This window comes from Salmo salar, chromosome ssa25, assembly GCF_905237065.1.
Source record: "Salmo salar chromosome ssa25, Ssal_v3.1, whole genome shotgun sequence".
NCBI classification, from domain to species: domain Eukaryota; kingdom Metazoa; phylum Chordata; class Actinopteri; order Salmoniformes; family Salmonidae; genus Salmo; species Salmo salar.
In genome coordinates, this window is record NC_059466.1 from 37,242,695 (window position 1) to 37,256,034 (window position 13,340).

At 43.4% G+C, this 13,340-nt stretch overlaps 1 protein-coding gene across 2 annotated transcripts in view; it reads left to right on the forward strand.

Moving 5' to 3' along the window:
- Nucleotides 1–11,016: 11,016 nt before the first annotated feature.
- Nucleotides 11,017–13,340, forward strand: part of LOC106586701 (discoidin, CUB and LCCL domain-containing protein 2) — a 41,203-nt gene continuing 38,879 nt past the window's right edge. For both annotated transcript variants that reach the window (XM_045707368.1, XM_014174247.1), the window contains exon 1: nt 11,017–11,452. In XM_045707368.1, the coding sequence (XP_045563324.1) occupies nt 11,350–11,452 (103 nt within the window). In that variant the 5' untranslated portion in view covers nt 11,017–11,349. The remainder of the gene's footprint in view (nt 11,453–13,340) is intronic.

Sequence of the window (13,340 nt, forward strand, 5' to 3'; positions counted from 1 at the left end):
CCCCTTCCTGTTGAAGAATGTTATTGTGCAGCTGATCTAGAAATTGAAGGAGTTGTGCCGTGTTGTATGGACTCACTTTAACATGGCGGTGGAGGACACCATGATTGCTGATGGCTGCAGATAGGGTGACTTTGCCTCCCCTCTGGCCAGGAACTTGTATGATGGCACGGTGAAATGATGTTGTGCCCCCTTTTGCTAGGTTGAACCCTGCCTCGTCAATGAAGATGTACTCCTGTGGTTCCATCCAGTTCAAAGATTCTCTACAGAAGTAATAAATAAAAAACATTTTACTGTACTACAAATACACTACTGTAGTGTACTACTGTACTGGAATGAAAGATTGTGTACTGCAGTTACTGTAACACATTACTATACAGTACTGTATTGATATGCTGGAGAGATGGGCCATACTACATATTGTAAAAATTCTGTACACTATAGCAATTACCTGCACATATTGGAATCGTTGCTCCTTAACTCTGTTTGAATTCCTTTCAAAAGGCACACAGTACAGCTGCTTTGTCCTTATGTGATTCTTCTGAACGATCTGGTCAATGGTGGAAATGTTGATGCTGCCAGTTCCTTGGAAGACTGACAGCAGGTCTTCAACTATATGGGTTTGAGTTTCCCTCAAACGGATGACATTATTGGCAATCACCATATTCTCCAGGGCTCCTGCTCAGCTGTGAGAAGTCTCCACCTACCTCCAATAGATGGCCGCCTCTCTGTTCTGCTAAAATGAAATTTGACCATTACTGAACTATGGCCATCCATTACTGTGGTAAAAACTACACTGAGAACAAAGTGGAGATTCAGTCTATATGCAAAACGACATTACATGTATCACAGTAACCACAAGGCAAATGACCTGTTTTCCCTTCTGAAAGTACGGACAATGGATGCAACCGTGTAACGGCTTAGGTTGGGTTGGACTAGCAGTCCAGGTTCTCTCATAGTCCTCCCATGTACGAGCACATGATGAACTAGGGTAGCACGGATTTCATCTGAGGTTACTTGTCTTTGTTGTTGTCGTCCTCTTCCTCTGTTGTCTTGCAACTTTGGCATTGTTAGGATCCATTGTTCCAAAGCACACGGACATGCCTCTAGACCCCATTTATTGATCCTGCAATTCTGATTGGTGTGTTAACAATTTTGAGGCTTAGTGTTTGCACCTGGAGAAAGGTGTGCTCTTTGAGTTTAAGTTGTGATGACTTGAGTTAATTGTACTGAGAGCATGTGTTTGGTGAAGGAATATATAGTGGAATGAATGATTTATTTGGCCACTTTTGTGTAAGGTTTTGCAGAAAGAGTTTTGAATATTGAAACGTGTGGAAACAGGTGAATAGTGTTTACGGTGAAGGGGAAATGTGTGTGTTTTTGGGAATGACTTAAAGGAATGGGTTTTTGTGCGACAGGAACAAGTTTTGTGTTTAAGAAATTTAGAAAATTTGTAGCTTTAGTAGTGCATGTAAGAAGAATCAAGTTAGCTACCTAAACAATTGTTTGCATGTTAGCTAGGGATAGCTAGTGTTAGTGATGTACAAGCTAGGCCCATTTCAAACACAGCCATTTACTGTTCACATTTATTCCCACCAAATTAATTTGCTTGAAAACTTCCCAAAAGCTTGAAGAAAGTTCGTTTTGGAGTCAAAGATAGTTCCAGAATAGTTTTTGTTTTTCAAATGGGTTTATTTGTTAATCATTTTATTTCAGTTTACTAATTTGTTTTTTCATGATTTAATTCTTATTTTAGTTTCAGTTTACTATATTAACCTTGGTGTGTGCATCATGATGGTAGAAATAAACGAATGAGCAGCCCAGTCAAAACTGTTCGCTGCTCTGGCACCCCAATGGTGGAACAAGCTCCCTCACGACGCCAGGACAGCGGAGTCAATCACCACCTTCCGGAGACACCTGAAACCCCACCTCTTTAAGGAATACCTAGGATAGGATAAAGTAATCCTTCTACCCCCCCCCCCCTTAAAAGATTTAGATGCACTATTGTAAAGTGGTTGTTCCACTGGAAATCATAAGGTGAATGCACCAATTTGTAAGTCGCTCTGGATAAGAGCGTCTGCTAAATGACTTAAATGTAAATGTAAATGTAAATGTAATGCACCACTGGGACTCAGGAACATCTGGACACTGGACAGGGACCAAAATGTAGGTGTTCATTAATAATAGATTATTACTGGCACACAATCTACTAACCACAACAGACAGTCAATAACAAAGCCACTTTGTGTTATATCTCTTCAATAAAAGAGTAAGCCGTTTATCTTCACATAAAAGCTAAGCACTGACTAAGGACTGACTGTGGCTGGGTCATGGGCCTGGGCAGGTATGGCAGTATGGGCTATTTAGGTTGTAGGCCTGTGACAACTTGTCCTCCAATAAATGTTGATTACCTGGTTCATCCCTATCACCAGGGCCAGCTCCAGGCATAAGCAACATAAGTCAGGGTCTCAACTTAATATTGAGAGTTAGAATAGTAGAATACTGAAGGTGGAAGTTCAAATTTGGTTCTTTATCAGCATTTTCTCTCTTATGTCATCACTGACAGTCACTCAATTAGCCATGTCAGCTAACAATTTTAAGCTTGCTAGACTAAGTTACCAATCTATCTAAATTTAGTAGTAATCTTGGCATAATACCAACCGGGTACGCAGGACATGTGGCCAGGGGCCCTGACCTCCATGGAGTCCCCATTGATTTTGTTAGTCACTCTCACTCAGATATCATTAACATTGCATAAGTTATGGCAAAATGTGTAGAATTGCAGGAAATGTACTTTAAAACTGAAAACAATGAATCTCCACCACATGGCAAAAGGGGTAGAGTTGAACAAAATGTGCTGTAAAACTGGATACATTTTTCTCTTTGCCCTATGGCAAAAGTAGAATTGCAACATTTTCTCTCTGCCCCATGGCAAAATGTGTAGAACTGCAGAAAACATGCTAAAACTGCAACATTTTCTCTGCACAGTAAATTTGTCAGTGTTTTACCACTACCTCAGATAACATACGTTCCCACTCTACGGTATATAAAGTACTCTGATTGTGGTGTTATACATTTATAGTGTTAATGTAACACTTCACAGTGTAAAACACTGCATTAGACATCAAATTTAACACTGTGGGGTAACTAACACTCACAGCGTTATTTCAATTCAAAACTAGTGTTAATTTAGAGTTAACTCCTATTAATGTTATACAAAAAAACTGTTACAGTAAGTGATTTTGGGTGTCGTTTTAACATATGGTGTAAAGCCTCATTTGCTTATTTCACATGGTGCCTTTTCTTTTTGAGTGAATTGTAGAGTTACCACCCAGTTGCAAACCGTAGTCTGTCTTTATGGTGGCTTTGGAGCAGTGGCTTCTTCCTTGCTGAGCGGCTTTTCAGGTTATGTCAATATAGGACTCGTTTTACTGTGGATATAGATACTTTTGTACCTGTTTCCTCCAGCATCTTCACAAGGTCCTTTGCTGTTGTTCTGGGATTGATTTGCAGTTTTCGCACCAAAATTTGTTCATCTCTATGAGACAGAACGCGTCTCCTTCCTGAGCGGTATGATGACTGCGTGGTCCCATGGTGTTTATACTTGCGTACTATTGTTTGTACAGATGAACGTGGTACCTTCAGCCGTTTGGAAATTGCTCCCAAGGATGAACCAGACTTGTGGAGGTCTACAATTTATTTTCTGACATATTGGCTGATTTTCTTTTGATTTTCCCATGATGTCGAGCAAAGAGGCACTGAGTTTGAAGGTAGGCCTTGAAATATATCCACAGGTACACCTCCAATTGACTCAAATGATGTCAATTAGCCTATCAGAAGCTTCTAAAGCCATGACATCATTTTCTGGAATTTTCCAAGCTGTTTAAAGGCACAGTCAACTTAGTGTATGTAAACTTCTGACCCACTGAAATTGTGATACAGTTAATTATAAGTGAAATAATCTGTCTGTAAACAATTGTTGGAAAAATGACTTGTGTCACGCACAAAGTAGATGTCCTAACCGACTTGCCATAACTTCCGACTTCAACTGTATGAAAAGCAATACTAAAAAAAACTACCTGCATAGCATAGTGGCGCAACGGTCTACATCTCAGTGCTAGAGGCATCACTACATACCCTGGTTCGATTCCAGGCTGTATCACAACCGGCCGTGATTGGGAGTCCCATTGGGCGGTGCACAATTGGCCCAGCGTCGTCCGTGTTAGGGTTTGGCCGGGGTAGGCCATCATTGTAAATAAGAATTTGTCCTTACAGTTTTTCTCGCTTGTTTAACACGAATACTGGTTCCTTTAGCACAAAAACCCATACCTTTACATCATTCCCAAAAACACACACACATTTCCCATAACCGTCCACACGTTTCAATATTCAAAACTCTTTCTGCAAAACCTTACACAAAAGTGGACAAATAAATCATTCATTGCATTCGTTCACCAAACACATGCTCTCAGTATAATTAACTCAAGTCATCACAACCTAAACTCAAAGAGCACACCTTTCTCCAGGTGCAAACACTAAGCCTCAAAATTGTTAACACACCAATTAGTCACGTCCTGACCATAGTAAGATGTCATTTTCTATGGTAGAGTAGGTCAGGGCGTGACAGGGGGTGTTTTGTGTTTTTCTGTTTTCTATTTCTATGTTCTTAGGTTCTAGTTTTTGTTTTCTATGTTGGCTTGTTTGGGATGATCTCCAATTGGAGGCAGCTGGTCCTTGTTGTCTCTAATTGGAGATCATATTTAAGTAGGGGTTTTTCTTCCTGGGTTTTGTGGGTGATTATATTTTGAGTAGTGTTTGTTTCGCTCTGCGGCATGGGTTGTTGTTTTGTCATATACAGTTATTTATATATTGCAAAGTTTCACGGATTAAATAAAATGTGGAACTACAACCACGCTGCACTTTGGTCCGCTCCTTTTGACAGCTGTGACGCAATCAGAATTGCAGGATCAATAAATGGGGTCTAGAGGCATGTCCATGTGCTTTGGAACAATGTATCCTAACAATGCCAAAGTTGCAAGACAACAGAGGAAGAGGACGACAACAACAAAGACAAGTAACCTCAGATGAAATCCGTGCTACCCTAGTTCATCATGTGCTCGTACATGGGAGGACTATGAGAGAACCTGGACTGCTAGTCCAACCCAACCTAAGCCGTTACACGGTTGCATCCATTGTCCGTACTTTCAGAAGGGAAAACAGGTCATTTGCTTTGTTGTTACTGTGATACATGTAATGTCGTTTTGCATATAGACTGAATCTCCACTTTGTTCTCAGTGTAGTTTTTACCACAGTAATGGATGGCCATAGTTCAGTAATGGTCAAATTTCATTTTAGCAGAACAGAGAGGCGGCCATCTATTGGAGGTAGGTGGAGACTTCTCACAGCTGAGCAGGAGCCCTGGAGAATATGGTGATTGCCAATAATGTCATCCGTTTGAGGGAAACTCAAACCCATATAGTTGAAGACCTGCTGTTAGTCTTCCAAGGAACTGGCAGCATCAACATGTCCACCATTGACCAGATCGTTCAGAAGAATCACATAAGGACAAAGCAGCTGTACTGTGTGCCTTTTGAAAGGAATTCAAACAGAGTTAAGGCGCAACGATTCCAATATGTGCAGGTAATTGCTATAGTGTACAGAATTTTTACAATATGTAGTATGGCCCATCTCTCCAGCATATCAATACAGTACTTTATAGTAATGTGTTACAGTAACTGCAGTACACAATCTTTCACTCCAGTACAGTGGTACTGTATTTGTAGTACAGTAAAATGTTTTTTATTTATTACTTCTGTAGAGAATCTTTGAACTGGATGCCATGGCTGGCCCACAGGAGTACATCTTCATCGACGAGGCAGGGTTCAACCTAACAAAGCGCAAAAGGGGGCGCAACATCATTGTTCATCGTGCCATCATACAAGTTCCTGGCCAGAGGGGAGGCAAAGTCACCCTATCTGCAGCCATCAGCAATCATGGTGTCCTCCACCGCCATGTCAAAGTGAGTCCATACAACACGGCACAACTCCTTCAATTTCTAGATCAGCTGCACAATAACATTCTTCAACAGGAAGGGGAGCCAGGGCAACCAGAGCAAGCCCAATATGCTGTCATTTGGGATAACGTGAGTTCCAATTGTCTCCTCTGGTTCGCGCCTGGTTCAGTGACCACCGCAGGTTCACCGTTCTTTTTTTGCCAGCATATTCCCCATTTCTGAATCCGATTGAGGAATTTTTCTCAGCATGGCGGTGGAGAGTATGACAGCAACCCCTACGCACAGCAAAACCTCCTGGATGCCATGGTGGACGCCTGTGGTGATGTGTCTGTGGAGTCTATCCAGGGTTTTTTAAGGCATTTTTCCCACGTTGTCTGGCAAGCGCAAACATGTGTGACGTTGATGAGATACTATGGCCTGGCCCAGACCTGAGACGAGATGACGAGAACGCTGATGCTGAGTAACCTGTACATTTGCTGCATTTGGAAATAAAGCTTTTGGAAAATGGGTATTCTATTGTGCATGGACTCTTCCTTACATGTTTTTCGGAGCCATCATCGACTCAGTGGGTTTTATCCAACATGTCTCTGGACCTACTCACTGCCACAGTCATACTCTGGACCTAGTTTTGTCCCATGGAATAAATGTTGTGGATCTTAATGTTTTTCCTCATAATCCTGGACTATCGGACCACCATTTTATTACGTTCACAATCGCAACAAATAATCTGCTCAGACCCCAACCAAGAAGCATTAAAAGTCGTGCTATAAATTCTCAGACAACCCAAAGATTCCTTGATGCCCTTCCAGACTCCCTCTGCCTACCCAAGGACGTCAGAGGACAAAAATCAGTTAACCACCTAACCGAGGAACTCAATTTAACCTTGCGCAATAGCCTAGATGCAGTTGCACCCCTAAAAACTAAAAACATTTGTCATAAGAATCTAGCTCCCTGGTATACAGAAAATACATGAGCTCTGAAGCAAGCTTCCAGAAAATTGGAACGGAAATGGCGCCACACCAAACTGGAAGTCTTCCGACTAGCTTGGAAAGACCGTACCGTGCAGTATCGAAGAGCCCTCACTGCTGCTCGATCATCCTATTTTTCCAACTTAATTGAGGAAAAATAAGAACAATCCGAAATTTATTTTTGATACTGTCGCAAAGTTAACTAAAAAGCAGCATTCCCCAAGAGATGATGGCTCTCACTTCAGCAGTGATGAATTCATGAACTTCTTTGAGGAAAAGATCATGATCATTAGAAAGCAAATTATGGACTCCTCTTTAAATCTGCGTATTCCTCCAAAGCTCCGTTGTCCTGAGTCTGCACAACCCTGCCAGGACCTAGGATCAAGGGAGACACTAAAGTGTTTTAGTACTATATCTCTTGACACAATGATGAAAATAATCATGGCCTCTAAACCTTCAAGCTGCATACTGGACCCTATTCCAACTAAACTACTGAAAGAGCTGCTTTCTGTGCTTGGCCCTCCTATGTTGAACATAATAAACGGCTCTCTATCCACCGGATGTGTACCAAACTCACTAAAAGTGGCAGTAATAAAGCCTCTCTTGAAAAAGCCAAATCTTGACCCAGAAATTATAAAAAAACTATCGGCCTATATCGACTCTTCCATTCCTCTCAAAAATGTTAGAAAAAGCTGTTGCGCAGCAACTCACTGCCTTCCTGAAGACAAACAATGTACACGAAACGCTTCAGTCTGGTTTTAAACCCCATCATAGCACTGAGACTGCACTTGTGAAGGTGGTAAATGACCTTTTAATGATGTCAGACCGAGGTTCTGCATCTGTCCTCGTGCTCCTAGATCTTAGTGCTGCTTTTGATACCATCGATCACCACATTCTTTTGGAAAGATTGGAAACCCAAATTGGTCTACATGGACAAGTTCTGGCCTGGTTTAGGTCTTATCTGTCGGAAAGATATCAGTTTGTCTCTGTGAATGGTTTGTCCTCTGACAAATCAATTGTAAATGTCGGTGTTCCTCAAGGTTCCGTTTTAGGACCACTATTGTTTTCACTATATATTTTACCTCTTGGGGATGTCATTCAAAAACATAATGTTAAATTTCACTGCTATGCGGATGACACACAGCTGTACATTTCAATGAAACATGGTGAAGCCCCAAAATTGCCCTCGCTAGAAGCCTGTGTCTCAGACATAAGGAAGTGGATGGCTGCAAACTTTCTACTCTTAAACTCGGACAAAACAGAGATGCTTGTTCTAGGTCCCAAGAAACAAAGAGATCTTCTGTTGAATCTGACAATTCATCTGGATGGTTGTACAGTCGTCTCAAATAAAACTGTGAAGGACCTCGGCGTTACTCTGGACCCTGATCTCTCTTTTGAAGAACATATCAAGACTGTTTCAAGGACAGCTTTTTTCCATCTACGTAACATTGCAAAAATCAGAAACTTTCTGTCCAAAAATGACGCAGAAAAATTCATCCATGCCTTTGTTACTTCTAGGTTGGACTACTGCAATGCTCTACTTTCCGGCTACCCGAATAAAGCACTAAATAAACTTCAGTTAGTGCTAAATATGGCTGCTAGAATCCTGACTAGAACCCAAAAATTTGATCATATTACTCCATTGCTAGCCTCCCTACACTGGTTTCCTGTTAAGGCAAGGGCTGATTTCCAAGGTTTTACTGCTAACCTACAAAGCATACATGGGCTTGCTCCTACCTATCTTTCCGATTTGGTCCTGCCGTACATACCAACACGTACGCTACGGTCACAAGACGTGGGCCTCCTAATTGTTCCTAGAATTTCTAAGCAAACAGCTGGAGGCAGGGCTTTCTCCTATAGAGCTCCATTTTTATGGAATAGTCTGCCTACCCATGTGAGAGATGCAGACTCAGTCTCAACCTTTAAGTCTTTACTGAAGACACATTTCTTCAGTAGGTCCTATGATTAAGTGTAGTCTGGCCCAGGGGTGTGAAGGTGAACGGAAAGGCTGGAGCAACGAACCGCCCTTGCTGTCTCTGCCTGGCCGGTTTCCCCTCTTTCCACTGGGATTCTCTGCCTCTACCCCTATTACGGGGGCTGAGTCACTGGCTTCTGGTGTTCTTCCATGCCATCCCTGGGAGGGGTGCGTCACTTGAGTGGGTTGAGTCACTGACGTGGTCTTCCTGTCTGGGTTGGCGCCCCCCCTTGGGCTGTGCCGTGGCGGAGATCTTTGTGGGCTATACTCGGCCTTGTCCCGGGATGGTATGTTGGTGGTTGGAGATATCCTTCCAGTGGTGTCGAGGCTGTGCTTTGGCAAAGTGGGTGGGGTTATATCCTACCTGTTTGGCCCTGTCCGGGGGTTTCATCGGATGGGGCCACAGTGTCTCCTGACCCCTCCTGTCTCAGCCTCCAGTATTTATGCTGCAGTAGTTTATGTGTCGGGGGGTTAGGGTCAGTCTGTCACATCTGGAGTATTTCTCTTGTCTTTTCCGGTGTCCTGTGTGAATTTAAATATGCTCTCTCTAATTCTCTCTCTCTTTCTTTCTTTCTTTCTTTCTTTCTTTCTTTCTTTCTTTCTTTCTTTCTTTCTTTCTTTCTCTCTTGGGAGCCCTAGGACCATGCCTCAGGACTACCTGGCTTGATGACTCCTTGCTGTCCCCAGTTCACCTGGCCGTGCTGCTGCTCCAGTTCCAACTGCTCTGCCTGCAGCTATGGAACCCTGACCTGTTTGCCGGACGTGCTACCTGTCCCAGACCTGCTGTCCCAGACCTGCTGGAACCCTGACCTATTCACCGGATGTGCTACCTGTCCCAGACCTGCTGTTTTCAACTCTCTAGAGACAGCAGGAGCGGTAGAGATACTCTCAAAGATCGGCTATGAAAAAGCCAACTGACACTTACTCTTGTGTTACTGACTTGTTGCACCCTCGACAACTACTATGATTATTATTATTTGACCATGCTGGTCATTTATGAACATTTGAACATCTAGGCCATGTGCTGTTATAATCTCCACCCGGCACAGCCAGAAGAGGACTGGCCACCCCTCATAGCCTGGTTCCTCTCTAGGTTTCTTCCTAGGTTTTGGCCTTTCTAGGGAGTTTTTCCTAGCCACCGTGCTTCTACATCTGCATTGCTTGCTGTTTGGGGTTTTAGGCTGGGTTTCTGTACAGCACTTTGAGATATCAGCTGATGTAAGAAGGGCTATATAAATACATTTGATTTGATTTGTCAGTGTGACGTTTCAAAGGTCAGGTTTTTGACCAAAACAGCATATACAGTAGTATTCCCTTATCCACTTATGTAAGGTATTTATTACAGTACTGTTTTGAATTTCTCACGTCAGGGTGTTCCTGAAAGGGTTATCTGGATAGTCAGTGCTGTGATTTTACAAAATTCCAAGTTATTTATCTGAAATCCTATTCTAAACATTTTGGTAGCAGTGTTTTGAATTAATCCCTTCAGTGTGTAACTTCATGACTGTTTGTTTTGACAGCTTGTGTTGTCTGAGGGCAAAGTTTGATTTGGGACCCAGAAGTTAGCTGTTTGTACCGTTGGGTGTGTTTTTTAAAATTGTGTGTGTGAATATTTGAGAGAATGGTGAGTTGTTCCAGGAATTGTCTAAGCAATTGAGAACTGTGACTTAAATAAATAAAAAATAGCATGCTGGAAAATATAAGATGGGTGTGGTTTTGATCTGACTCTGCAGTGTAAAACATTTCTGGTTAATACTGGGGTTACTTTACACCACAGTGTTAATTTCACTCAGAGTGAATTTAAATCCTGAATCAACACATGTTACATTGAAAAGAACACTGGCCATTTTGCTGTGTACATACATGGAAAAATGTGTAGAATTGCAGGAAATTAACTTAAAATGTTATCTCAGCGCTAAAGAGGGGGCCACAAAATGTTATTTTCCTCGAGGTGGAGGGAAAACAAATATTGCTTAGGGCCCCCAAAATGCTAGAGCCGGCCCTGCCTACCATGTCCAACGGGGAAAACTCGTTACAGGCTGCTCACAGGAGCGCAGGGGAAAGTCACGGTGTAATATTTTTTATTCCATCACACCACTTGGTGGACTAGGGGATTCCTATTGCAATGTGGGAGGAGGGGCGGAAGTGGAGGAAGTCGTTCCACAGCCGATTGGATAATGTTTCTTCAGATTCAGTTGGAAACGAAGCTAAACGCGACCGCGCAGTGATTTCAGAGAGTGGAGAGTGTCGGCGGTTTCAGAGCGCGGAAGGAAGCAAGGGTTAATTTGACGGAAGACGGAGGTTTTGGGAAGCGGCGTTTTAAACTGCTTGTGTGGACTAAACTTGGAGTTCACCGGTGTAAAAGCGTGCATTATGCATTCAGACTGCAGGCTGCTATGGGCAGAGCGGTAATGGTGGGCAGGGGACCGACAGGGACCAGGCTTTTCTTCTTGTCGACTGTCATCATCCTCACCGCCAGAAGCAGTCGAGCGCAGCAAGGTTGGTGTCGGTCGGTGCCACTCAATGTAACCAAGTGTAATAAAAGTGTTACAAACTCGATACATATAGTGTGCTGCTAGCTATACGTGGTTATGACGCAGTGGTCGATAGTCAAGCGGCAGAGATTATTTTGTTGTCCTCAGCAAGGGGAGCAAAGCAGACACTGTATCGCCAGATGGCCTACCTTACATGGCTCGTTCTCTCCCCTATCCCAAATATGTAGCCAGAATCACAGACTGGAAAAGTTCCTCTTTAGTCCAAGTAGTTTGTTAGTCATTGAAATGGGTTATTGAAGTGTAGCCCACAGCCTATATATAAAGGGTAGACCGCAAAATAAACACTAGTCATTCGTGGGCAGGATATCAGGTAATGAAAGAGACAGCTATATTACAATTTGGTAGAATTTTGCCGAGGGGTTGACGTAGTAGAGAGGGGTAAACATCCTCATATCAATTTATCGTGGCATTACAGGGAGTAACGAGTTAACAAATCGTCTTAATCCCGCGAACTAGGTTAATGTGCACGTGGTTTAGAAACGTATTGCACTTCTCCAACTGACACTTGAACGGTTGGAAAGGGGTTTGGAAACGTTGGTGGTTGAGCACAGTGTTTGGTTAGTGTTGGTGTAAACTGATCCGAAAGCTGCTTCTCTCGAAGTCCAGCGGGATGGGGAGGCCACTGTGTTTTTGTCCAGTTCATCTGGCTAATGTCCAGCCAGTGTCAGTGATGTTACATAACACCAGCCAGGCCGCCATAATGTATGACTGTCCACTGTTATCGCTGGTCAACAGAAAAAGCCATAGCCCATTCCCCTATAGCTCCTAGCCTGTTCCCATATAGCTCCTAGCCTGTTCCCCTATAGCTCCTAACACCTAGCCTGTTCCCCTATAGCTCCTAACACCTAGCCTGTCCCCCTATAGCTCCTAACCCCGAGCCTGTTCCTCTATAGCTCATTAACCCTAGCCTGTTCCCCTATAGCTCCTAACCCCTAGCCTGTTCCCCTATAGATCATTTAACCCTAGCCTGTTCCCCTATAGCTCCTAACACCTAGCCTGTTCCCCAATAGCTCCTAACCTCTAGCCTGTTCCCCTATAGCTCATTTAACCCTAGCCCGTTCCCCTATAGCTCATTTAACCCTAGCCTGTTCCCCCATAGCTCCCAACCCATAACCTGTTCCCCTATAGCTCCTAACACCTAGCCTGTTCCCCTATAGCTCCTAACACCTAGCCTGTTCCCATATAGCTCATTAACTCTAGCCTGTTCCCCTATAGCTCCTAACACCTAGCCTGTTCCCCTATAGCTCACAAACCCTAGCCTGTTCCCCTATAGCTCATTTAAACCCAGCCTGTTCCCCTATAGCTCCTTAACCCTAGCCGTTCCCCTATAGCTCATTAACCCAAGCCTGTTCCCCTATAGCTCCTTAACCCTAGCCGTTCCCCTATAGCTCATTAACCCTAGCCTGTTCCCCTATAGCTCCTAGCCTGTTCCCATATAGCTCCCAACCCCTAACCTGTTCCCCTATAGCTCATTAACCCCTAGCCTGTTCCCCTATAGCTCATAACCTCTAGCCTGTTCCCCTATAGCTCATAACCTCTAGCCTGTTCCCCTATAGCTCATTAACCCCTAGCCTGTTCCCCTATAGCTCATTAACCCCTAGCCTGTTCCCCTATAGCTCATTAACCCCTAGCCTGTTCCCCTATAGCTCCTAACACCTAGCCTGTTCCCCTATAGCTCATAACCTCTAGCCTGTTCCCCTATAGCTCATAACCTCTAGCCTGTTCCCCTATAGCTCCTTAACCCTAGCCTGTTCCCCTATAGCTCATTAACCCTAGCCTGTTCCCCTATAGCTCATTAACCCTAGCCTGTTCCCCTATAGCTCATTTAACCC